The sequence below is a fragment of the Lathamus discolor genome, chromosome 13 (assembly GCF_037157495.1).
Source record: "Lathamus discolor isolate bLatDis1 chromosome 13, bLatDis1.hap1, whole genome shotgun sequence".
Lineage (NCBI taxonomy): Eukaryota > Metazoa > Chordata > Aves > Psittaciformes > Psittacidae > Lathamus > Lathamus discolor.
This window is the reverse complement of record NC_088896.1, coordinates 11,574,154-11,600,717: the sequence shown is the minus strand read 5'-3', so window position 1 is coordinate 11,600,717 and position 26,564 is coordinate 11,574,154. Positions and strand designations below refer to the sequence as shown.

The following is a 26,564-nucleotide window of genomic DNA, read 5'->3' as shown; positions in this document are numbered from 1 at the left end:
GGTTTCTTGGGCTGCTGGGATTAGATGATGGCACACAGAGGGCTGGAGCAGTGATTTCGTGTGGTACTCGATGGATCACTGGAGCAGCAGGGGAGAAGTTCATGAATTAGGATCAAGGTTTAGGGGGACAAAGGTGGTGCTTGAAAGTGGGGGGAGGCTGAGAAGGGAGACAAGTGATGCAGGACCAGCAAGGATGCTCTGGAGCAATTGCTGGGGCCATCGCAAGGAGGTGCCCTGGGTCCCAAGGGAGCAGTGGGGGAGTGCTGAAGATGTGCTGGGTCTCTTTTCAGGCCAGGTTGTTATTGGTGTGCTGTTTGAGCTGGGCTTTGGGCATCAGGCTCCCCTCGCTTGGTAGCTGATGCTCTCTTTGGGGCAGAAGGGGGACCCACGGGTCAGGCTGGCGCGCTCCCGCGTCCTCCTGGCTCCAAACTTCAGACAGATCCCAGCAATAATCGTGTGTCTGAGAGCAAGTGGTAGTCAGTCATGCTGAATTAAACACCCTTTTATGAAAGCTCCTGTGCACACTCGGATAAATGAAGGCGCCTAATAGACAGTGAGTCATGACACTCTATTTATCTTCCTTGCTGAAAGCCTGAGCAGATGCAGGGACCTCTTGTATCTGCCAGAAACGTTGGAAAATGAATTTGTTACGTACGGGGGGCTGTGGGGTGAGCTCGTGCCAGCAGGCTGGGGCTGCAGTCACCATAGCGTGCAAATGGGTGGCACGGGTGTCCTGCTTCCCTCCCTGCCACCAGCACCCCGGGGTGGGATCAATGGCACTGGGCTGTGCTCGGACACCCGGGGCCTGGCCACTTACGTGCTCTTCTAGCAGTAAATAAATCGCTATTTTTAAAAGTAAATCCTTATTTTGCCCATAGTTGGGCAAGTCCAAGGAGCTCCTTTCCCGGCAGCTTTGTTCTCTGTGTGTGCACACATTCCAGCAGCTGGATTCCCCCCGCTTTGGGGACTCATTCCTTAAAAAAAAGAACCTTTTCCCTTGGTGGTTTTATTTCCAGCTCCGACGTGATCTGTGCTGTCAGAGCTGATCAGAGCTGATGAGTGCAACCCGGGATTCCTGCCTGCTTCCCTTTGCCCAGCTCCGAGCCTGTGGCACTCGCTGCCTCTCCCCGTACCTGTCTGTGGAGGGGATAGCAGTTATCCCACCAGAGGTGCTGTGCTTAATTACCTGCAGTAATTAAACCTCTTATGGAGGTGCTGGGTAAGAGCAGCGTGCCTGCACGGCAGCGGGGAGCAGATGCTCGCTAACACCCATCTGCTTTTTAGCATCGAGGCCCTTTTGTGCTCCCTGGAATTCCTGCCACAGTGGCAAAAGGAGGGATGTGGAGGAGTTTAGGACCAGGCCAGGCTGGATGGGGCTTGGAGCAAGCTGCTCTAGTGAAAGGTGGCCCTGCCTGTGGCAGGGATTGGAGCTGGATGAGCTTTAAGGTCCCTTCCAAACCAAACCATTCTATGATGAGCTCCCATCTCTCTCTATGTGTGCAAGGAATAACTTCGGTTGCTTGTCTGCACTATGGGTTGGGCACTCAGGGGATTGATGGTTTCAGACTCAAGTGGTGCCATTAATCCTTGAAATGAGCCTTTAAAGAATGGAGATTATGAAGAGAGATAACGGTGATGTTCTCAGAAGGCAGAGCTGTTGCTGTGCTGCATTGCAATGCATGGTTCCTGCTGGGAGCGTGCATGTGTCTGGCTCCACTTCCTGAAGGCTGTTTGTTTTGATGCAGTTTTTCTTCTGGGGTTTCCTTATAGTCAAAAAATGATGGAAAACGAGAGGTTGGGGAGAAGGGAATGGTCTGTAAAGCGGTGAGCTGGGGAATGGGGCTGCCTGCCCTACTGCAGCCTTCAGGTGAAGGAGGGATGCTCATTAGTGGGGTGGTCCTGGCTCTGGCTGGTGGCACTGAATGAGCAGCGATGCCTGTGGTGTTCCAGCAAGAGATGGGGTCCAGGGTGGAATTTGCAGACCAGGAGTGCTGCTGGGACCTGTGTGCTGACAGGGATGAAACCCAACTGCCACGGAGCGTTTGTTACATCTGCTTAGAGTTAATGGAGCATTGAGGGCTTATGGAGACGAGCGGAGCAGGGCATGGGTTTGTAGAGTGAAGATGTTAATAGCATCACACCTGCAGTGGAGGAGAGCCTTTCTGTCAGAGGCTGGGATTGACTATCGAGCCTTTGGGAATCTTAGACGTATTCTGAGTAGCTTTATCTCAGCCACGAGGGGGGACGATTTAACGTGCAATTATGTTCTGTACCTCGGGACAGGATGGCAGTGACTCGAGTTATTGTTTTCTGTAGCAAATCCTTCCTTCTTCCCTACCCCATCCGCAGATAAAGGCTCACACCGGCTTGCTCAGCTTTTACTCGAGCAGCAATAATGCGTAAAGCACATTTCCAGCTGCACGCAAGCAGGTGCTGGCAGTGAGGAGTGTGCTGAGTGGTGTGGGGCTCCGAGGAGCGAAGGGAACTTGGCAGCAGCTTTGCTGGAGCCGGGCCGGCCGCTGGCTCTGCGTGTGGTTGCTGCTTCCCTGCTCCATCCCGATGCTTTGCTGTTCCCTGTGGGTGCAGTTATAATGGATATCATAGGAACAGGTGAGAGATAGAGACGTTGCTGAGTGGGGCCTTTAGAAATAAGAGTATTTGATGCTTTTCTTCCTTTGCCTTGTTCCCGTGTGCATCAACACCAAACAATATTACAAATAGCCGGCGAGCAGCAGTTCATCATGGATTTTAACACGTGTTTTGCGCATCCATCTCTGCCTCCCTTCTCCCACACTTTAGAGACGGGAGCTGACAAAGGTTTACAGATGAGGGTGCTAATTCATCCCTTGTCAGTTTAAGCTGAAGGAAAGATTTATGGAGCCCATAGTAAGGGATTTGTGTTGCTCTGAGAGCCCGGAGGTCCCTCCCTCAGCTGCTTTCAGCTCCAGGTCCCTCCTCAGTGAGGCAAAGTCCTATTGCAAGAATTTGATGGGGAAATCAATGGGGAAAAGATGAAGGAGGATTTTTGGAGCTTGCTTTTTCCAGCATCTTAAGGGCGGATCCAGATTGCCATGAGTGTGTATGCTCTGGAACGGGGAAAGGAGATGCTGGGACGCTGCCCAGGAGAAAGTGTGCTCGCCACAGGGTACCAGCTCCTACAGCATGCTGGAGCTCCCCAGTGCCATGGGACTGGGCTGGAGGGGGAGGTTTGGAGCCAAGTCGAGCCTAAAGTGGCTCTTAGGCCACCTAAAAGGGGTTGCATGGGCTCCTCACGCACTTCTCCAACAGGGATTTGAAGAGCCCCAGCCCTGATCAGCAGCCTGGTTGAGCACATTCAATTTCAAGCATTTGAGAGCTGTAGGAGGAGAGGCAGGGCTAAAGCCAGGCCTAACTGGAGAGAAGGAGAAGGGCTCTAAAGCAGATGTGAAAAGCTAGAGAGCTCCATAGGCTTTGGTTTGAATTTGGGAGCTGAAGCCGTGCAGTAATGAGGGTTTCTTTGAGCCCAGGGTAAATAGCGTGTTCGTCTGTTTGTGTACCGCTTGCGAGCGCAGTAAAGCTGAGCTCACGGCTAATGCAAACAGTTTTCATTAAGAAATAATCAGAAATAAAAAGCCATTTCACATGCTGATAAGGAGCCAGTTGGTTTTTATGTTTCACCAGCAGTTTGAGCCATACTCAAAGCCATTTATCTTCTTCCAGTGCTGGCTGCAGAGGATATGAAAAATGCAGCAGGCTGCACATATGTAATTAAACTTTTGGCAGAATCTTTGCCCTGCAGCTTTGCGAAGAAATCCAATAATGATAAATGGAGTAGAATGTATGGAGCACTTTCTGTGAACAAGACTTAAAATAATGTATGTGGTGCAGATAATTATTTGCCACATAATTGTCTTGGCAGCGTTCTCGCGAGCACCCTCGTCTGATTGTGTCAGCTATTCTTTAAAAGCCCCCTCCCTTGTTCTCCTCTTATCACTACTCCAATTTGCTATTGAGGCTTTCCTGACTTCCAGCCAAATCCGTGTTTTGCTGTAATTATTGTTTTGTTCCCCTTAGCCTGGGTGAGATGCAGCGTTTCGGGCTGGGAGCACTCTGGGTGCTGTGCTTTGTGTGACAGCCGCACGCATCCCCTCCCATGCCGTGTCCGGTGCTGTGCCGGGACCACCCCTCCACTGTCATTATCCCTTTTTTAACTCGATTTTCAATCGTTTCCAGCGCCAGTCGGCAGTAAACCCCATTGCTTGACCCGTGTGCGCTTTGTAGTCTCGCTGTTAGGTGTGACACTACTGGGAAAATGATGCTGGGGTTGTCTCCCTCGGTTTGGTCTTGCTGCCTTTATCCTCTTGCTAATGCACTGATGATCTGTAGGAGAGGCAATTTGGTGTTCAGATTGCCCAGGCACACCACCCGTGGCACTTCCCTGGGGAAAGCTGCGTGTATCCTCTTTATTTCCCACATTTGCAGAGCGCTGTGGCATCATCCCCCCATCCTTTGTCACCGCTGTCCTTGAAGGTGCTTCAGATCTGCTTGTAAAATGTCTAATGTGCATCAGCAGTTTTGTCAGGAGTAGGAAGCAGACTACTTGTAGGTAAAATATAGTAATAATTAACAAAAAAGGGATCTAAGAGAAGTGGTAGGAGTGTGGTGGGGCTGGGTGATACCTTTGTGGGTGGCAGGCTCGTGTTAAGCAGGGGAACTGGTCTGAGCATTGCCTTTTGTTCATGAGAGCCATGGGATGGATCTTTTCTGGTAATCTGATAATGGGGAGAGGGGGGTAATTTTCATCAGAATGGGGTAAACTGAAGCTTCCCCTGTTACAGACATGAGATGAACGTCGGCCATTGCATCCCTTGCTGTACTCCTTCGTGGAGGATGCTTATGAGCATGTGGGGAGTGTGGATGCTCCTGTCTGATGCTCTCAGGTATCTGGTATCTGCAGGCATGGGTGGCCCCAAAGTGCAGCTGGGCCCCTCTGTGGTGCTTGGAGCTCCTTTCTGGGGCTTTCTCCCATGCTGGTGGCTGCGCATTCAGTAGGGCAGGCTTTTTCTCAGCCAAAATTCACCTACAGACAGGAGTTGGGGGAGCTGAGATCGAAACCTGGAGCAGGGAGCTGGGAAGGCTTTGCTTTGGTTAAACACCAGCAAAAGCCTTGCTGTGCCTTGCTGCAGGAGTCCTGGGGTACGGTGCAGACCCAGAGCGAACCTATCAAACCCAGGGAGAAGGGAAATGAGGAGGAAGTACAATTGGGATGAGGCAATGAAAAGCCCAGTAAACCATCAGCTCAGAGCACTAGGGGTTAACGTGCATGAGTGCATCGTGAGTGGTTTGGACGGCTGGGTTGAGCTGGAGCTGGAGCAGCTCTCCCCTTCCTGAAGGCTCCATGTGTGTCCTGAAGGGACGGTGAGCATTATGCCTGCCACAATCCCTGTGATCCCCTGGGAATAGGGCATAAGAAATAGTGGAAAGGGAGATGGGAGCATCACAGGGGTGGGACAAACGCGCGGCTCTGCGAGCAGAGCAGATGTCGAGGCAGAGTTGTTTTGTTCAGAGCCAGAAAGTCAGGTTTTTGGAAACGCTGCTGCCATTTGGTTGATCAGTTCTGTCAGTGCCAAGCGAAAAGCAGCTTGGGAGGGGTTGGGTTCTTTGGCTCGTTCTGCCTAAACCGTGGGGATACAACCGAGACATCCGGGTTTCCTTTTTACAAGGGCACGTAGTGGCAGGACAAGGGGGAATGGCTTCAAATTGGCAGAGTGAATTTGGATTAGGTACGAGGAAGGACTTCACTGTGAGGCTGGTGAGAATTAAACAGTGATGGAGCACCCTGCCTGGTGTCAGTGCCACTGTTCTCAGCTGGTGCTGCGAGCGATGAGAGCGCGGTGGAGGTGCTGCTGCGCTGTCAGCAGCAGCTTTTCTGGCCTGATTGAAGGAAAACCAAACCCCTGATCTCACGTTCTGCGTTCCCCCGAAGTCTGCAAGCTGCAGAGCTTCCCCAGAGCCCCCAAACCTGCACTTCCAGCACCCGCCCTGCATTTGTGCCTCGCAAAGAAACCATTTCAAGAGTTTGCGCTTGCGTTGAGGTCACTCCGCTTCTATTGAACACTCGTTGCTCTCTATAAAGGGAGAAGCGCTGGTGTTTCGTCACTTGAATGTAAGTGCTCTTCTCAAAATGGTTTTCATGGTATTTTTCCTCCTCCCTGGGAAGCCCTCAATGGCAGAGGGGGATTCCTGCACCTTTCTGCATCCTCACATCACCCTGCGGTGATGGGGCTGCGGCAGCATTGGGTGCAGCCCTGTGGGTCAGCGTCAGCTGAGGATGACTCTGTCTGTGGGACCAGGGGGATGTGTGCCAAGCAGTTAAAGTAACGCGGTGGTCTGGATGTCATCTCTAAGTGGCTTTAGCCTTTGCTGCCCCTTTGCCAGCCAAGGCACGCCAATGTTCCTGCAGTGAATTGGACAAGCTGCTCCGCTGCATCTAATTGGCCTTGCTGTTGCTTAAAACCATATTTATCTTTGGCCCCATGAGCTGGAAGGGAGCTCTGCCATCAAATGTGACTGTGTGTTATTGACTGGGCTGGGATTCGGGGACAAAGTGGCTGGCTCCATATGGCTAATGACACTATTTAGCAGAGCAGCATCTTGCTGTGCGGTAGCCTTGTCGGGGGAAGCATGAGCGCTGTGGTTTGCAGCCCTGGTGACACCATCCAGGGATGCTCCTGTGCATGGGAAGTGGCAGGAGGTGCCTGCTCCCACTGCTGTCGAATGGGGTTTTAGTCTTTGAGCTGTTTTTTTGCTACCAAGCGATATTAAATTGGTGTGTGTGCTTTCTGCATTGCTGAGGACCGTTTTGGGATGCCTTTGGGTGCCCGTGTTTGTGTTGCAGATGGCCAGGTGCAGTGTTGCTTTCCCAAGGTGACCTCTTGTGTCAATCTGCATGAGCCCTCTTATCCCAAGGTTCTTAATTGGTGCTGAAACACATGCTGTGTGGTGCGTGATGTGGTGGCCGGGTACCATCCTGCCTCCAAATAGCAGGGGAAGCAATTGGAATTCCATCAAAGCAGCTTCACATAGCTCCTTGCGCTGTGTCTGTGAACAAAAACAGGGAGAGCGTGGGTCAAAGGACAGCAGAGAGAATTCTGTAAATCCAAGGGGAGAGAATTAGATTGTCTAAATGTCAAGTCTTTAATACTGAGCCATAGCTGTGCGGGGTGGAGGAATTTGTGCTCCTCCTGTCTTGGCATCCCTTCACCTTTTCATGCTGAAGGTCTCAGTGTGCGTGGGCTTTATTATGGTGCTGCCTGGTGCTTGTTCGCAGCCCTAATTGGGTCTGAGGTTGTAGTGGCATGGTTTTAGATAACTGATTGAAGTAAAGCTGATGGTAATGGTCCTGCTGGGAGCAGAGGTCTGGGAGAGCCTGGAGTTATCTGGTGATGTCTTAGCAAATGGCAGTGGCAAATCTTTCGGTGGCGGAACAGTCACTAAATACAGCTCAATGCACTCGTTTTGTGCCTGGGGTGAGGTCAAAATGCAGTGTTATGGGGCTTTCCTGTACTGGTGATGGCGGTGGAACTGCAGACCTGCAAAGTTTGGGGCTGGGGCGGGGGGCAATGGACTTACCATGGGTCCTGCTGCTCATCATCCTCATCAGCCACCATCCCCAGCGCTTGTCCCCACCACACTAGGACTTTGCAAGGATGGGTGATGCTGGGGAGCCGTGTGGGTCCCCACAGGAGGAAGAGGAGGCAGAAGATGAGCTTGTGCTTTGACTCAGGGACTCCCTAGCCCATGGGCTCTGCAGTTTGCCTGGGGGGGAAACCTCTACCCTGGAATGAAGGGGACAACACAAGCACTTTCAGCCCTGCTTTGGTCAGTGTTAGTCCTTCTCCCTGCTCTTTCCCTGTGGGAGGGGAGGCGGGAGGTGCCCTGCTCTGTCCCCCTCTCTTCTGACCTGTCTTTCTATCCCTGCAGACAAAGGTGAGAACGGGGAACCCTACCAGAGGAGGAAGGGTGCAGGGGCCACCCTGCCGGACACCCCCCCAGCGTTCCCTGTGGCCAGGGATGGGGCCCCCTCAGCCAGCAGCAGCAGCTGGAGGCGGATTATGCTCATGATCCTCGCTATCACCATCCACAACATCCCAGGTAGGTCCTGTCTGTCCATCCCAGTTCCAGTTCTGGGCCCCTCTGTTCAAGAAGGATAGGGAATTGCTTGAAGGAGTCCAGCGCAGAGCCACAAAGATGATTAAGGGAGTGGAACATCTCCCTTATGAGGAGAGGCTGAGGGAGCTGGGTCTCTTTAGCTTGCAAAAGAGGAGACTGAGGGGTGACCTCATCAATGTTTACAAATATGTAAAGGGTAGGTGTCAGGGTGATGGAGCTAGGCTTTTTTCAGTGATATCCAGTGATAGGACAAGGGGCAATGGGTGTAAACTGGAGCATAGGAAGTTCCACGTTAACATCAGGAAGAACTTCTTTACTGTAAGAGTGACAGAGCACTGGAACAGGTTGCCCAGGGGGGTTGTGGAGTCTCCTACACTGGAGATATTCAAGGCCCGCCTGGACAAGTTCCTGTGTGATGTACTGTAGGTTACCCTGCTCTTGCAGGGGGGTTGGACTAGATGATCTTTTGAGGTCCCTTCCAACCCTTGGGATTTTGTGATTCTGTGATCCCTGCTCACGGGCAGCCCCTTCCCGAGGCCATCCCAGGAGGATCACACACGGCTGCCGCCACCTTCTCTCCCTTCTTCTGTTTCTTGCTGCTGCGGATGGCGCTCCCCAGATGGGTGCCTGGGTGCCTTGTGACGAGATCTCTCACGTCAGGTCTTGCTCTCTTGGTACGGCCGAACCGTGTCAGGTCTTGGCAGCCAAACCCCTCATAGAGAGAGGGATTGGGAGGGACCTTGAACATCCGCAGCCTCGCTCGCTGTTGCCAGCCTGTCGTGGGGACACACTAAAAGGGGAAGGTTTTGCACTAAGTGAGCAGTAATTGGGTTTCATCCTTCTAACGCAGTGTCAGGGAGCGGGGTGAGGAGCCAGGCGCTGTGTGCACCTCGGTGCCTTGGGCTCTTGTCTGAGGATGCCTGTCATTCCGCAGGCAAACAGGGGAAGTTCTGTAGAGGAGTGAACCAAGTGTCACCTGTAGCAATAGGTTAATGGGAACACGGCCCTGGCTGCTGCAGAGATGCTGCTCTAACCTTTCATTGCTTGTCCAAGAGCACAAAGCCTCCCTTGGACAGTTACAGAGGCTCAGGAATTCTCTCTTGCATCGTAAAGGTCGCAATATTAAAGCTTAATACCCAGAGAGGAGCATGACCGTGGCCTGCCGAAGGTCTGTGCTCAGCCCCTGTCCTGAGGCTTGGCTCAGCTCAGTGGGATCTCTGGGTCACCATGGGGGTGTCCGACCCTACCAAGCCCTGTCCCACATTCCTCCTCCTGCTCTTTTCTACCTGGTGTGTGCCCTTCCAGCAGCCCTTAGTGATGCTGTGGGTGACAGCTGCTGTTTGTGCTCTGTGGGGCCACTCACCGATGGCAAAACCCTGTGCCAACATCCTCCTTACAGTGGGGCTTTGCCCCACGTCATCCAGTTGTTTTCACATCAGAGAGGTTGGGACTTGAGCCTGCATCTGCCCTTGTGTTCCCCAGAGCCCTGCCTGCAGGTCATAGGATGCCAACACTGATTTCACCCTAATAAATAATTCAGATCGTGATTAAAACAGGAGCTCGTAGCCTGCCCTGCTCATTAAGGGGCTCTGGTCTGTCCTGTATAAAGCAGATGCTGGGCCAGCTCTCAGTGAGCAGCAGGACAGGCTTTCCCTGAAGTCCTTCTGCTTTCCCAACAGCGCCAGCGGCGCTGCTCGGATCTGCTGCGGCCCCTGCCTGCAGCTCTGGGTTTGGAAACACTGTAATGCTCTACCTCAATTAGCAGCCCTGCAGCACGAGGCTGACACTGTAATTAGTGCAGGCTCCTGCAGAGTAATGACACCTCAGGGAGCGCTTGGGGCGGCAGAGCCTGCGCTGGGGAGATGCCCAGGGATGCTCCGTGCCTCTGTGCGATGCTCTGGTTGCCGCAGCAAGGAGGATGCAGCCTGTGGGTGGCTGCTCCTGTCTGTGCTCACCTAGCTGGATCCTGGGTCTGCCCGGGGGCTGTGATGGGCAGGAGGTGGTTTTGCTCCTCTGAAACCTGTGATGAGTCACAGCTGAGCCCAAACTCTGCCTGAAGTCCCTTTGTCTGGTGGTTAAAACTTTGGACAAGGGCCTGTAGGGACAGGCCAAGGGGAATGGCTTGAACCTGCCCGAGGGGAGACTGAGCTGAGCTCTTAGGCACAAGCTCTTCCCTGTGAGGGTGCTGAGGCGCTGGCACAGGGTGCCCAGAGAAGCTGTGGCTGCCCCATCCCTGGCAGTGCTCAAGGCCAGGTTGGACACAGGAGCTTGGAGCAAGCTGCTCCAGTGGAAGGGGTCCCTGCCCGGGGCAGGGGTTGGGGCTGGAGGAGCTTTAAGGTCCCTTCCAGCACAAACCAGAGTGGGATTCTATGACTCTAAAACTTTCACCAGGACCAGGTCCATCCCTGTTCTCCTTTCCCACTGGTGGGGATTGCTCTTCTTCTTCTTTTGCCAGCAGACAACGGTTTTCTTTACATTGAATCCCATTTTGGGATGAGCACCCTTCAGCCTTGGCAGTGCATCTCTCTTCAGGCAAACATGCTGGAAAGCGGTTAATGTGCGGGTGACATAGTGGCATGTAAAGACAAGCCTCTTGCATTCAGTTGTATTTAGTGGGCTCTGTTGGCAAGCCAGAGGTTGGTTCATTTGTTCCAGGGCCGGGAATGGCAATGTAAGGAATAAATTGATGATGACAGGAGATGCCAAACCACAGACTATTGCTGGTAATTAATATTCATATATGCTGGGTTTAGCGAAACATTAATTATGCATTTAATCAAGCCCTGTTGATTCTGGTTTATCTTTGTACCTCGGGTGGTTGTTATGCTGAAGACTTCAGATTAATTAAAATGTTACTGGTGTATCACAAATAACAATTAGCGAGGTGCGAGTAGAACCGCCTTTCTCTTTGTGCTTGTTGAGAAGGGAGGAGGAGAGCCCGGTGGGATGGAGCTCCTGGGGCCACTGCTGGCTCCATGGGGAGCTTCTGGTGGGGTCTGCTTTGCTGTGAGCCCAGTTGCGGTGGTCTCCAGGCTGCGTGAGTTTGGGGGTTCCTCCAGTGGGGAGATGCTGCAGGAGCCCTGAGTGCTTGTGCTGCTCTAGGTGAGATGGAGAACAGGACCAAGGCCATGTTCTGTGTGCCTTGGGGCTCTTGCTGGCATTGTGGTGCTCACAGGAGTGTTGTGGGGTCCGTGCTTCCCTGAGGAGCACGATGCTCCATCCCCTGGTCACCCTGAGGAGCATCCCCACTGATGTACCCCTTCTGCTCTTGCTCCTGGGGAAGCAACGGAGCTGATCGCAGTTGTCACAAGCACAAGGTGATGCTTCCAGCCCCACTGATGCTTCCAGCCCCGCTGATGTTGCCCAGGAAACCTGGATTCTCCTGTTCTTTGCAATACGGGCAGAGCAGGGTAGTCCCAGACCCTGGCACATGCCATAAACATCCCCAGGAGCTGTACACAGAGCTGGAGCCATCCCCTCTGCTCCAGCCCTTTCCTTCCTGCAGGAACAAACCTCGCTTTTCTGTTTCAGTTCTATCACCCCGTGTTTGTCCCTGCTTCAGTTTCTGCAGTGTTTCTGCCTCAAGTGTCACCATTCAGCGGAGGTGTCTGGGAGGGAGTAAATGGGACGTGTCAGTGGTGCTGCAGCATGCACAGAACACCGGCATCCCCTGCTCACCCCCAAACCTCACGTGGCTTCACCTGAGGCTTTATCTTCAGTTCCCATTGCCAGAAACAAGCTGGAGTCTATTTTCTTTTAATAGGAAAGAACAAAGCAAGGAGCAGAACAGTGTGTGTGAGCTAAATACAGAACAAATTCAGCCTTGGTGGCAAAGGTGCTGGAGAGGAGGGAGGGATGGTGGGATATTGCTGTGGGCAGGAGGGAAAAATGTAAATGGAGAAACTTGCAGCTGGTGACAACTATGGGAAGGCTGAATGGGAAGCTGTGCTGGATCGGGGGGAAAGTCCCTGCATCCTTAGATGATGGCATCTAAATTCATCCCCTTTGGGACCATGCTTGGAGATGGCAGCAGGAGGCAGGTGGCTGCACTGAGGTTTGACACTGGCACTGTGCTTTGGCATGTTAGTGTTTTGGGGACCCTCCTTCTTCTTAGAAGAGATGTAGCCCCAAATCTTGTAGGTCACATTCTGGCCAATGCTGTGGGGGAAGATATAGCCCAGTTCAGAGGAGAGGGTGCAGGGTTTACAGCGCTGGCACCCAGCTTGTGTCCCCCATCATCGAGGCGCTACCAAGTCCTTTACTTACAGTGACAGTTCCTCGTGTTGGAGATTGACTTCAGCACGTCCTGCGCGTCCCTGCAGCAGCTCTGCGGCACTTCTCCATCCCTAAGGAAGGAGCAGAGTCTGGCAGCCAGTGCTGCTGCTCCTTTGTTCTATCCCGAGGAAGCGGGGGTAGAAGGGGAGTCTGCACCAAAGGATGGTAAATGTCACATTGATTTGAAACACGCTTGTTTGCAGCTTTGCCTGCGAAGGAGGATGGTTCAGTTGAGTGCCCTTAGCCTGGATAGCGTGAGACCTGCCTGCTGCCCTCTGCACCCTGGGGTTGGGGATGGCCCCAGGAGGGGGCTCTGCCTGCCTGGGGAGGGGGCTGCCTGGATGCTGCTCTTCTTTATGGCTTCTTACAGCTCTGCCCAGTTTTAATGTCCATCTGTGTCTCCAGCTTTATGACTGACTGGGGGAGAGGGACAGACGGTGAGGTTTGGTTCTGGTTGTTGGCTGATGGGTGTTTTTGTGCAGGCACCTAGTGCTGGAAATAGGAGCTGCATCCCTGAGCTCCATCACTGCACACCATTGATGGGGATCCAGCCAGCTGCAGGTGGATGAAGCTTGTAGGGATCCCAGCATTGTCACTGCTTGGCCATGTACCCTGCTGTGGACATCTCCAGTGGTGGACAGTGATTTAGTCCCATCCATCACTCCTTGGCTGGCCTGTCAAAACCAGCTCCATGCAATTGAGGGCTGTGGGTGCATGATGTAGGTGTGCAATGTGCTGCTTGGTTGTCAGTTGGTGGAGATGTGTCCAAAGCAAAAGGATATCTTCCCACCAGTGAGAAGGGAGCTTCGCAGTAAGGTCTGTACCTAAACTGTGGGGTGGTTTGACATCTCCCAACCCAGGTCCGGGTTCGATGTGATCCACCAGTGGGTGTGAGACGGGATGCTGCAGGCTGCAGCTCTTTAAACCTTAAACAAAGTTCAGGCAGAGCTTGTCCATCAGACCCAAACCTAAGCTGGTGTCTTCTGTGGTGGAGCTGGTCCTAGGATGATGGTGAGTTTGAGGATGTTGAGGAGGAGGGGATGCAGAGAGAGGTTTGTGGATGGCTGGAGCAGCACAGCAGTTGCACGTTGTGCTGCCAGATTGGTGTTCCTTGGGAGGGGGTGATTTCCAGGCTGGTTCCTTTGTCATTAGCAGAAACTGATTGAATTAATTCTCCTGGGCCAGGCTCTCCCATGCACTCAGCCTCCCGAGAGATAGCTGGGGCTGCGAGTGTGATATTGCATCTCAATTATAAAGCAAAGTGATTATTTCTATGAATATTCTCAGAGCCCCATTAAAGGCTGGTAACATTCACTTTGAACGATGGGCTTTTTTTATTGATCTGCTGAAACTGAGACTATTTTACCACTGTTGACTTTAATAAGCACTTGGCACCCACTGGGGCTCAGCAGAGCGTGAGAACAGGAGCTGTTTAGCTGCGCTGATTAATCTGTGTGATGCCTCCCTCTGAAATTACAGCAGACCTCCTTCCAGCATCCCTTCTGCGGGTTGCTTTGCTTGTGATGGCTGCTCTTGGGTGCTCTTGGAGCACCTTTGGTTTCTAGGAGGTGTTATTTTGAGTAAGAGAAAGGAGAAGATGATTTTTCTGCACCTTGTGTTCGAGACAAGAGGGTGAAACGGAAGGTGTGGATGAGGGAAGGTTGAGCAGGTTGTGCAGTGCTTTGATGGAGCTGAAATGCTGCAGAGGGTCGAGGGGAGCAGAGGGACCGGTTCAGCCTGCGCTCGCAGCTCGGGAGGATGCGGAGATGCGTGTTTGAGCAGTCATGAGTTTCTCACAGCGCTTTCTGCTCCGGGGAGAAGAACCAGCCTGGGCCGTGGCTTTGTGAGGCTGCTGCCCAGCGCATCTCCGGTTTGATTTCCAGAGGGACCCTTGGGCATGGATGCGTCAGGGATCGAGTGGCTGTTGTTTGCGATGGTGCCGTGCTGTGATAGCCCTGTGAAGCGGCAGAGGAGAAAGGTCAGCTCAGATGCAGCCCGTGGAGGCAGAGCTGGGGGCTCATCAGGGGGTTTCACACAGCGGTGACTCATGTGGCATCAGGAGCAGCGCAGCCGCACGCGCTTGGGGAAAGGTGGCTTTAACCTTTCATTAAACCTCCCATTAACTGTCACCTCGTCAGCATGTGTTTTGACATTTTCATCTATTAAGCACCTCAATGGGTTGAAATCACTTGCTCAAAGTTGTTAAGCTTCTGCGCTGAGGGGTGGAAAGTGTGGGGAGGCAGCCGAGTGATACTGCCAGGAGGAGGATGCAGGCAGCAGCCTCAGCCGCAGGTGATGCTCTCAGCCACCCAAGGAAAGATGTCACCAGCAAAACCCTCATCCTGTGAATGTAGAAAGTGAAGAGAAATCCTCCCATGGGCACAACCGGGCTCTCCTGGGTGCCTGCGCGGGCTGTGCATCACCGTTTCCCTGTCCTCTTTGCATCCAAGGGCTGGAAAGCAGGATCATTACCTGGTGTGCAAGATGCCAGTACACGTAGGTGTACAGCAATGGGAAGTGCCCTGGCTCTGGGCTGCTTATGGCTCCATGGCCACCAGCTCGGCTCCCTTGGATCTTCCCTTTGCTCCTCCTGGGCAGACATCTTTGGGGTGCCCTGTGTGTGAATAACAGCCTGATGTAAGTGTAATTCCACGCATTATGTGGGCACGGTGGGAAGTTTCCCTCTGCAGCCCATCATGCTGGCACTGTTAAAGGAGGGGGGGAACATGGGCAGGGGGATGAGAGCTGCGGGGTCTGCGATACCCCACTGACAGCAGCTCGTATTTCAAAAACTAATATGTGCCCAGACACCTGCGAAGCCAGCGGGGAGCTGATAATGTTCATTTATCTCTGAGGCATCGTTTCGAGTTGGGGATCGGTTGTTTTATAAGTGGTAACAGCGGCAGAGGTGACAAAAGCCAATTAAAGACAGTATTTTCACCAGCTGGAATGAAAGCCTGCTGAAGTATGCATGTGGAGCCTGCTCGTCCTTCTTATCCCCACCAGATCTCGCAGGTCTGTTGTGAGCAGTGGCCTGAGAAGTCATCTTGTGCTGGAAATGAAACATTAAATACTTGGGATGGATTCGGGTTGTGCGGGGTCCGGAGGAGCCTGTTCCCAGCATGGGTCGGTCCCTGCTTTTAGGGACATTCTGGTTTGTTAATTCGGGAGTTTTCTTCTTCCAGAGAAGCTGTTCCTGTGATGGAGCAGCTTTGGGATGCTGGGCGGTTACTCTGATTCTCTAAACCGGGTACCTCTGGTGTAAGCAGTGGCCCTGTGCTGCCCCATCAGCTCCTCTTTGGCCGCTGCAGCTTGATGGACTGAAATGATTCATTCCATGTTGTGCTTTGGAGGAAAGTGGAACAGGACGGGATGGAGATGATTTGGCTCCTGCAGGTTAAACCAGGAGGTGGCGTTAGGGGAATTGCCTTGTGCTACCCAAACTCCACTTTGTTTAATGGACACAAATCCTTGAGCGAGGCTTCTCTTGGGCTGGTTTCTCCCTGTATCTGTTGCCCTGAGTTGCCCAGAGTCACCTTGTGACATATCCTAAAGGGTTTGCTCTGAGCCATGTGGGCTTTTTGGTACCCTCATTTCAATCCCAAGCAAACCCCTTCAGCTCTCTGGTTGCATCAGTGGGAGCACCCAGTTCTGGAGGCTGTTTTCAGACAAAGCTCCTATGAAATTCTTCGGAGAACCCCCCCACCCCCCCCCCTGCCCAGAGTAAGGCATTTGGGAGCTTAAAATCCCCTTTTAATGGCATTTTAAGTCTGTGGCATCACACACAGCAACATGATTTGCCTTGCTTTGTGTCCCTCCTGCTGTTAAGCATGGGTGAGCTGGGCATTTGGGCTGTTTGCTTTTCCAGGGGATGGCCACATGGACCCTGTCATCATCTCTGTTTGTCATCACCTCTTGCACAACCTTGATGGGACCCATCTGTGAATCCCTGGGTAACTCGGCGGCTGCACCGTTAGTTTTCTATCCCTGGAAATCAAAGCGGTGCGGTTGAGCTGTGTGGGCACGTTGGAGGCTTTTGAGAGGTTTCACCTCTGTCAGCTCTGTGTGTGCACGTCACGGGCCTCAGCCACTGCTGAGTCGGTGCTTTAGTAATTAATGCCTCTAACGGGTAGGTTCCTGAGGGGTTTCGAGAGCTCTGCCTGGAGCAGGAGAGAGGAGCTGAGCTGATGCGCGATGCTGAAGCAGGTCTGGGGTGGCTTCACTGTAATTCCCTACCCAAAAAGGCAATTTCTCACTGTTTTCCAGCTGCCTGGCTTTGCTGTCCTTCCCTGCTGCTGCCATCCACACAAACCTTGATTGGATTTTGCCCAACACACCTTTATTTCCCCCATAAATATGGGATTATCCAAGTTAGTCACCACAGGGCATCCCTCAGGACCGGCTGTGCCGGAGCAGGCAGCTCTGCGTGATGTGTCCAGCCATGCTCACACCTTTGCTTGCTCCTTCCAGGATGTTACAGTGTAGGAAAGCACCAAAACGGGTTCATTGCTCCCATTCCTTATTCCACAGCAGCATTTTGGAGGGTTGGGATCAATGGGGCTTCACAGCTCTGCCTGTTCACCGCCTGCATCTGCCTGTGGCTGCAAGTAGTGCGGAGAATAATGATTGCTCAGGACTGCTTTGTCTGAGCGGATCAATCCAGCTGGTGCCTTGGGTTTTGTTCTCTCTGCCCTGTCACTGTCTGTTGGCAGGGTTAGGATGTGAGCGCTGTGGATCCACAGGGAGAAGGGACCCGGCCACTTCCCCATCCCATCAATACGCTCCTCAAACAAAAGCTCTTGTTCATCGGGAACCCAGGGGAGGAGAGGGAATGAGTGAATAATTCATACCACAAATAATAAGACATGCTGCTGTACAATGGAAATTAATAATTTAGATTCTCTCTTTGTGTTCTGGTGAAAGGATTTGGGGTTGGAGCAATGATTAGGAGTGCTCTGGCCTCCTTAGCTGCTGCTTCTGCATCAAACAAGTGGAAATCCTGCTTTGGCCAGTGTGGCTTTGTCACAGCTCCTCTTGCCTATGGACTCTCTGGACAGCTCATACAGGTGGTGAAGGGCTCCCATGAGGTCAAGCACTGCCACTGCTTAATGGTAATTCATCACAATCTAATGCTCGAGGGCCCCCTGCTTTGCTCACAGCACAATCACTGCTGCTCCCTGGATCCCCTTCAGAGGACAAGGATTGCTCCCCGCAGGTGAGACCCCTCTGCGGTGCTGGGTCCAGCTCTGGGGCACCAGCACAAGCCTGCATCCCACCCGCGTGAGCTGAAGTCAAGCTCCAGCGAGCAGCTCTCTGCTACCATCAGCTATGGCATGCTTTGATTCCATGAAGTCAGGTAGCATCCATGGTGGGTGCCATCAGTGCGGAACCAGAAGGTGCATGGGCAGAGCAGCTTCTAGCATAGGAATGGAAAACCTTTACACGTGCTGATGGGTCTGTAAAAGGCACCTTTGCTCTTACTGCTTTGAGGGAACTGGGGAGCCGGGGATGTGGGGCTTTGGGGGGGTTGGCATCACCGTGCCCTTGCGCTAATGCTTTTTGCTGGAAGTCTTGGGAAGCGGGCACGGTGCTGCTGGCATTCAGAGGAGCTTCCTGGGCTGAAGCAGGAGGTAAATGGTGTCCTGGCACTCCTGCACTGCACAGGGAGGTGGAAATCTGGCCAAGGAGCTTCTTATGGGGAAGTCGTGCCAGGATCTGGAAGAGCTTTTCGCTTGGAAGAGCTGTGGTTATGGATGTGGAAGAGAAACACGATGTGGAGAATGGTAGGTCAAGAGTAAAAGCACTCACGCTGCCATGCCAGGACCTCTGGTCTTGTGCCAGGGCTGCCTGGGGGCCTTTGGGGGGAAAAGCTGCTTCCCAGAACCAGAGCCGGTAGGATGTACTGCTGTGTGTGTGTATGGATGATGGCCAAGCAGGGCTGCCTCTGGAGCCATGGTGGGGTTTGTGTTTCCACTGCTTTAAGGCTTGTTTTAGTTAAAATACCCCCAAAAAACCCTTTCTAAAATGACTTTAACCTCCAGAAACATGGGAATTGCTGAAATCTGATAATCTCTGCGCTTCCTGGTGCAGTAATGGCAAAATGATGTTACCTGGAGGGAGCTGGAATTCAGTCTTGGGGGAAAACGAGTTTGAATAGTGGCGACAGGGACATGCTTAAGCTCTCCTAGAAATACAAACCTCATTATAGCAAGATTAATTTCCCACTAGGAGCTTAACAGTTCTTCAAAGAGCAGGATGAATAATTGATGACACGTCGGCATCCGTAGTACCTTCCTAAAGGAAGCGTGTTCATTTGCTGACCCAGGAGAATTAGCTTCAGAACTCCTCGCTGGAGGAGACCATGTCACTCCTGGCTCTGTGGATGCTGCCGCCAGGCTTGATGTGCTGGTGAGGGACGCGGGGTCCCAGCCTTGCTGCTGAACATGGGTCAGGGGGTGTTAAACACTGAGGTACATCCAGCTTTTGGGATTACAGAGGAGAAGGACTTGGGCAGCCGTTGATGAGCCTGGCAGCGTTTGCTTTGGTTAATCAGGGGATGCTTTTGCCATGAGCCCTGTGAGCATGGCTCTGGTCCATGTCCGTGTTGGCACCCCCAGTCCTGTGTTGTGTCAGGGATGCGTTAGCTCATGCAAAAGGAATTCTCAGCACTTGCACGTGAGACAAGGCTCTCTCCTTCGCTCACAAAGGCATTTACTGCTGTTCAATCCGTAATTCTTTCTATTTCTCTCGAAGCCCTGCAGGCACAAACCTCTGCTGAGCCGCGCTGCCCTCGTCTGCCCCACAGATCCCATGTCCTGGCAGGCAGAGCTGTGGGATTTCTGCTCTAGGTAGAGCCTATTTACAAACCTGCTTTTCCCCTGCTCTTTGCCCTCCCTCCAAGCCCAAGATTTTGCCCTCGCTCAGACTGTGCCATTTGTGCATTGCTCTTGTTTCACTGTCCCGGTGGATTCTCCTCCTGCCCGGCAGGGCTGTGCTGCATCCCCAGAGCAGTTGCCTGCAGGGGTATTCTGTAGGCAAAGACCCCCATGGGTGGGCTGTGCTGCCGCATCCTGGCGGAGAGCAGGAAGCATGGGATAAACTAAAGGATAATGAACAGATCTGTGCCTGATGCTGCTCCAGAGGAGCATCCTGGTGCATGAGATGAGACTCGGAGGGCATTACTGCCTGGAAAAGCCCCTGTTACAGTGGTGATGCCAGACAAAGCACAAGCTCTGGGATGCTGCAGCATCTGTGCTTTATCTCTGAAATCCTGCCTGCGTGCTGACAAACTGATCCGGGGGGAAAAGGGGGTTTTGGTCAGTGGATTCTTCTTTTTTAACATTCCTGTAGGCTGTTACTCAAGGCCAGGTTGGACACAGGGGCTTGGAGCAAGCTGCTCCAGTGGAAGGGGTCCCTGCCCATGGCAGGGGTTGGAGCTGGAGGAGCCTTAAGCTCCCTTCCAACCCAAACCAGGCTGGGATTCTGTGATACTGCTCTCTACCCACTGCCTATGTTCTTGCTTTTTGTGCTGTGTAACAGTAACTTCATAACTGGGGTTAATTTGCGTGCCTCTAATTTATCAGGGCCCTGTGAGCGATGCTTCCAATTTACTGCTTTGGCTCTCTGGGGAGTTGCAAGGGCTTTTATTTTCAGTTGCTGTTGTGAACATGCCTCCTGAGGATCCCGAGTGGCTTCCCGTGGTGGCTGGGAAGCTCATTTCATGCTCAGAAATAGAGCTGGCAATGGCAGGATCTTGAGGAGCCCCACAAACCCACACCCTGGGTTTTTCCTGGCTGCTTAGAGCTGGGATCCCTGCCTGGCTGCTTACACTGCCTTCAGTGGGGTTTAAAATCACAGCTTGCTTAATTTGCTTTCATTGCTTTAGATCACGTCTGTGTTTCAGGTGTAGTATGTAAGGGCACGTGTGGATATCATGCTTTTTACCCTCGCCGCCACGATCAGTAGGCAGCATAACCTATCCCTAGCTATTGAGCATTAACAGGAGTCTCTGTAGAGATGCTCCAGCGTGGTTACTGCTTTTCAGTTGGAGGTTTTGAAGCTTTTTCTTTCTCTCCCTCAGAAAGCAAAAAGAGGAAACACATCTTTGCAGTGAGCACTGCTGACAGAGCTGATCCTCAAGTTAGCACAGGCTTACTGTGATCCCTGGGTAATGCCTTATCAGGATAAAGTGTCTTGCATGGTAAAGCCAAGGAAGCCCAGGAGAGGCAGAATCCCTCTGTTTAGGCTAAATAGACTCATTTCCTTGGCAGTGGCTGAGGTTGGTCATGTTCTTCCTTTGTTCTGCTACTCTGCACAAGGATGCTGAATGAGCACCTCATCCTGGTGCTGTCACCATGTGGGCCCTCCAGCCAACCAGGGTGCATGGGGCCTCTGGCTCTTCCCGCTCCATCACTGCTTGCAGGAGGGGCTGACAACTGAAATCCTGGGAAAACCCCTGTCTGACATGGAGAGGTTTCCTATGGGACATGCATGGCTTCTTTCCACCCTCTGTCCCACACCAAGCTATGGGTTTTTTGCCTTGCCCTCTGCAGAGGGGTGGCCCATGGTAGATCCTTCAGTTGATGAGGGTTGCCCAGGACTGTGCTCCTCTGCTCACGGCGATGCTGAGAACCAGAAATCACGCTGGGCTCTTTATTTCAAGCTGATGCCTTGAGCCTTCAGCAGGTAAGATCTGCTCTCCCATTCCCATTGTCAGTGACCTGATGTCTTAGTCATCCATTTGCAGAGCCTTCGGCACAGCGTATCCGTAAGTGGTTGACATAGAAACATTAACCTTTCTCTTTCTGTGTCTTTTCCTACCTGAAGAAGCCACTCAAGCTATTTATAATTTGAGGGTGATGTGCGCAATACATGGGAGAGGAGCTGCAACCAGAGGGCTGAGCAGGCAGCGAGCTTTGAGCGTGGGGAAACTGTTTTCCATGTAAAGCTTTGTGTATCTGCTTCCTTACCTGCAAAACGGAGTCACTTGGAGGTCTGACATCTTTGCAAGAGGCTGAACCTGTGTTGCTGAAGCAGTGGGGTGGTTCTGTGATCTTGGTGCGCTTGTCTGAAAGAAATACTTGAAACAAAGCACAGCGGGGGCCTGAGTGCATCACACGGTGTCTGATACAGAGAGTTAGAGGCTTCCTGAGCATTGGTAGTGACCGTGGGGTGTGCTGGGATGGTCCCTGCTTTCTGGACCCTGTGTAACACCAGATACTTGATGGTGGGCTCCCATCGGATGCTCTGGGGGTAGCAGCCCATTGACCAGTTCATGTTCATACTCATCCTGCCCCAGCTCTTGTGTCCTCTGGTGGGATGAGGGGACCTGGACAAGCCAACGGCCAGGGGCTGCTGTGTCCCCTTCCCTCTGCACTGGGGAGCATCTCCACCGTGCTGCAGCTTCCACCCTGGGCTGCTTCTCCCTCTCCAAACAAGCAGTTCTCTACACGCCATCTGTTGATGTTCATTTCCCATGGTTTGTTTCCATGTATCTGTGATTTGCACTCTCATTAATTGTGCTGCTGAGTTTCTTATTCCATGAGGCTTGTTTTGCAGCAGGGAAATCGTTGTGGTTTTTCCCCTCTGTCAAAGCTATTTTTGTGATTCACACAAACAAGCACTTTTGTCCTTTGAATGTTGCTTCCATTGAGTCACGGACTGAATTACAAGGACACCTTCCACTCCAAGCCCCATCCAACCTGGCTTCCCTGGGCAAGCTCTTCCCTGTGAGGGTGCTGAGGCGCTGGCACAGGGTGCCCAGAGAAGCTGTGGCTGCCCCATCCCTGGCAGTGCTCAAGGCCAGGTTCCCCCAGATCTGGTATTTTAGGGATAATTGGGAGTCTCCTTACCCCAGCACTCAGGGATTGCTGCTGTTGTTTTCCCTGTCTCCATCCCATGCCTTGGCACAAGCTGTGGATCCAGGCTCTGAGGAGCTGCCGAGTGTTTCAGTTCTCCACGCTCCGCCTGGACTCAAGGATGCAAATGCTGTGATTAGCAGAGTTAGTGCTGCTTTTTATGGTGTGTTTCCAAGGCAACGGGAAATTCAGAAGACCAGAACCACACACATGGTCCTCTTCTTCCCAGACCTCATCCTCCAGGGCGCAGGTAAACACCCTCAGTGACATCTCCGGTTGCTTGAATGCTCATCTCAATGGTCCCCACTGTCCCCTGGTGTGGCTGCCAGCAGCTGGAGCGGGTAATTGCCTCCTTTGAAGGCTGTAAAAGTCAGGCAGCTCCACAAACAGGTTTAGCTTTTGTTCTTTGAATGTTCTTTCCTTCCTTGCTGATCCCCCCCTGAGGCTGCCAAAACAAAACTGGGGATTTTGAAGAGCGGAAAACCGAGCAGCACTGGTTTGATGCCTGCTAAAAGTGAGGTATTTCTGATTCCTGGGAGGGTTGAGGGAGCTGTGCCCGTGGTGGGAAGGGAAGTTTGAGAGAGGGACAGAGGGGAGTGGGCAGGATGAAGCATGACGGAGGAGGCAGTGGTGGATCGTGGGTGTCCCGCACCCGCTGCCCTCCTGGGGATGCTCCTTGGCTGGTTTCTTTGGGGTTTGGGATGAGCTAGAATCTGAAATAATCCACACGGTGGGAGTTTTCTCGTGGAGGTTGGGTTTCCTTCTGCCTTGGAGGCTGTTTGCTGTAGTGCTGGGGTTTGGGCACGGGGAGCTGGCATTGCTGGGAGCCTGGTCCCGGCTTAGCAGTGCTTCTGAGGACATCATAGGAGAAGTTGGTGGTTGGTTCCTCTGCAGCCAGCTGCGGTACCAGTCCCATCTGCGCCTTGCAGAGGCACCACTATGCAGGGGTATTTGATGACCTTGAACATTATTTAACAGGCTTTGGTGGTTTGCACTGCATTGCTCCTTATTAAAACAGCTTTCAGCTGGTGAGGGTTGTCACCTTGTCCCCTCCAGTGCACTCAGAACTGCAGACTGGTTTGGGTTGAAGGGACCTTAAAGCTCCTCCAGCTCCAACCCCTGCCACGGGCAGGGACCCCTTCCACTGGAGCAGCTTGCTCCAAGCCCCTGTGTCCAACCTGGCCTTGAGCACTGCCAGGGATGGGGCAGCCACAGGGGAAGCTGAAGAGGGGAAGTTCCCTGGGCAGGCTCTGCTTTAAGCTCAGGCTAAACACACTTAGATTATGGCAATGACCAGGCCTGGAGTCCTGTGTTCTTGCTCACACCGCTCTGTGCTCCATTGAAGCACAGGAGGAGGAGTGATCTCAGGGCTGTGGTGAGCAGGGTTTGACCTCACTGATTTCTTCCTTCCTGTTTCAGAGGGTCTGGCGGTGGGAGTTGGATTTGGGGCTATTGGAAAATCCGCATCTGCAACCTTCCAAAGTGCCAGGTAAGATTCTGCTTCCCGGCATCCCTGCTCCTCGGCATCCCTGCTCCTTGGCATCCCTGCTCCTTGGCATCCCTGCTCCCTGGCATCCCTGCTCGCCGGCATCCCTGCTCCCGGCATCTCTGCTCCCGGCATCCCTGTCCCGGCCAGCACTGTCCCCATGCTACAAGGGGGCTTCTCTCAGGACTGCCGGCAGCACAAGGGGGTAGTTCAGCTCCTCCAAACTGCCTGGGGTCGGGGTTTGGGCTTTGGGTGTGTTTTCACCCCAACTGGGAGCAAACCCCGGCTGTACGGGCTCAGTGGCTGCCCCCGGCAGAGCTGGGACTGGGCATTGCTAAAGAAATGGGGGAAAGGAGGAATCTGGTGGGAAGTGGGAGCTGGAGGAGCTGCCGGGGCTCCGGGAGAGCTGCCGGCACCTCTTGGTGGCTGGTTCACAAACGGCATCTCCTGGCCAGGCTCCTCCGTGCTCTGTTACCAGACTCCTTCCTTTCTCTGACACCCCAGCCTCGTAGCACACCGTGTTCTCTTCACCCTTCCTTTACCAGCCCCACGCTGTGGTCTGTGTGGCTGGGGACATGCAGTGTGTTTGGTCAGTGAACAACCTGCCCAGCCCTCATGGTTTATGGATGGAAACGCCGTTTTGGCTGCCTTGTTCCTGCCAGGGGATCTGTGGGTCCCTGGGCTGGTTTTGGAGCCCTCCAGGCTCCCCTGGCCAGGCAGAAGCCGTGCCCATGGGCACCCTGCAAGGACACAAGCAAAGCCTTCTCTGTTTGATGCCCTGTTACATCCCTGGCTGATGGGGGACCCAACCTGACAGCACCGGGTGCACTGCCCCAGGCACTTTGATTGCAGCAGGTACCATCCAGCTCTGTGGGGAGGCCAATGGGATGCACTAGCTGCAAACACCGAGTTTCTCTAACCTTTTAGAATAAAAGGCTCTTCATAAAGTCTGCAGAGGCTCTAGAGATGCTTGAACAAAAGGAGTTGTTTTCATCAGCTGCTCGCTCGAAGCTAAAAAGCCAGAAGCAGCTGGTTCTTTCTCTGTATTTACAACAGCATTAATCAAGTTAGATGAAAGGTGGAGTCTGCACCATGAACATACCAATGCAAATGTAGTCAGCTGCAAAAGGAGACAAAATAACTTGGTTGCCATCAATCTGGCTGTCACTGTCAGCTGCGGGCAGCCCCTGAATCACTCAGTGTAGCTGCTTTGCCATGAAGCCATTTGGGAAGTGTCCAAGAGTAAAATATTAGGCGGCTGATTTGTGTTATGGAGGCTTAAAAAACCAGTGGGATTATACTTGCTGTGAGCCAATGTGAGGAATGGAACCGCCTCTTCTGACACAGCTGAAGGGGAAATCGCTCCTTGGCCAGCCTCTGTGGGGCCACGACAGCCATGACCCCCCTTGTGTCCATTCCTTTGACACAGGGTTGTAATGAAGGAGCTGCGTGACTCGGTTTACCTCCTCCCTCCTGCTTCTGCTCCCCCCGGGTGTGAGTAACCGCGTTAGCACCGAGCCGAGCCGCCTCTGGAAGGCTCATTCCTTCCAACCTTGGGTCGTGCAGGAGCGGTGCTGAGCGCTCTGGTGCGTGCGGAGCCCGAGCAGGATGCCTGGGGACGTTTGCAGCGGCTGGGAGATGTTCCCAGGCTTGGCTGGGATGTGCCACGCTCATCACAGGGCCTGACCGCTGACTTGTGGCTTGCCCAGGGAGCCGCTGCCTGATTGCATTGCTCCCAGAGGGGTGAAATCTCGGCAGGAGCCTGAATCCATCCCAGCCCTGGTGAGACGCGACCATGATGTGTCCCGAAGGGCTGTTTGCATCGAATTATAGCATCACAGAATCCCAGCCTGGTTTGGGTTGGAAGGGACCTTAAAGCTCACCCAGCTCCAACCCCTGCCCCGGGCAGGGACCCCTTCCACTGGAGCAGGGTGCTCCAAGCCCCTGTGTCCAACCTGGCCTTGAGCACTGCCAGGGATGGGGCAGCCACAGCTTCTCTGGGCACCCTGTGCCAGCGCCTCAGCACCCTCCCAGGGAAGAGCTTCTGCCTAATGTCAAATCCAGATCTCTCCTCTTTCATGGAAGTGCTTTGGGGTTTGGTTAAAAACCAAAACCAGCGTGATGAGGAAGCGGGGTGGGATCCTCACCTTTTAAACACCCGGTGCTTTGCATGTGCTGACATCGCCTCCGCCATCCCCTGACTCTCTGGCCTTTGGGAAGGTCCTGCCCCTTACCTCTGGCTTTCAGGATCCGTCCCTCTGGGCTCCCCGGTCCATTCATCTCCCCGGATGCTCCCGGTGCTGCCTGCCAGGCTCCTGCCCGTGCTCGTCCGTGTTTCTTTGCTGCCACCGGGTGTGCAGGCTCCGTTCCTGCGATCTGGCTCCTCTGTTCTCCTCCCCACCAGTGCCAGCGCTCACCCTGGGACTCAGCCCCTCGCCTTGTGAGTTGGTTCATGTCTGGGCTTGCAGTGTGGGGGGAGCCCACTTCATTTGGCTGGTCAGGGGATGCGAGTGAAGCCTGGTCCTGTGCCTGAGCAAGCTGAGATCTCAGCTCTTGGCTTTTGTGTGCAGCTGGTGTCAGTGCTCCTTTGGCTGGCTGGCACAGTCCAGCCTTCGTTGGGAAGGCGATGTGGGGTTTATGGTGGTTTAGGTGGGGTTTAGGGTGACCTAATGTCTGCTTTTGGGGTGTTTCCCACGAGGGCTGAGCCGCTGCTCATCCTCAGGCAGGAGCATCCCTCCTTGCTCCGGAGCATCCCTGCCTGCTGCAAACCTGATTCATCTGCTTGGTTCCTTGCA

The 26,564-nt window shown here is 53.3% G+C and overlaps 1 protein-coding gene across 2 annotated transcripts in view; it reads left to right on the top strand.

Annotated features, from left to right (window-relative positions):
* SLC39A11 (solute carrier family 39 member 11) overlaps positions 1-26,564 on the top strand; it is a 77,136-nt gene that overhangs the window by 36,190 nt on the left and 14,382 nt on the right. For both annotated transcript variants that reach the window (XM_065693813.1, XM_065693812.1), the window contains exons 6-7: positions 7,963-8,133; positions 23,703-23,772. In XM_065693813.1, coding sequence (XP_065549885.1) covers positions 7,963-8,133; positions 23,703-23,772 — 241 coding nt within the window. The remainder of the gene's footprint in view (positions 1-7,962; positions 8,134-23,702; positions 23,773-26,564) is intronic.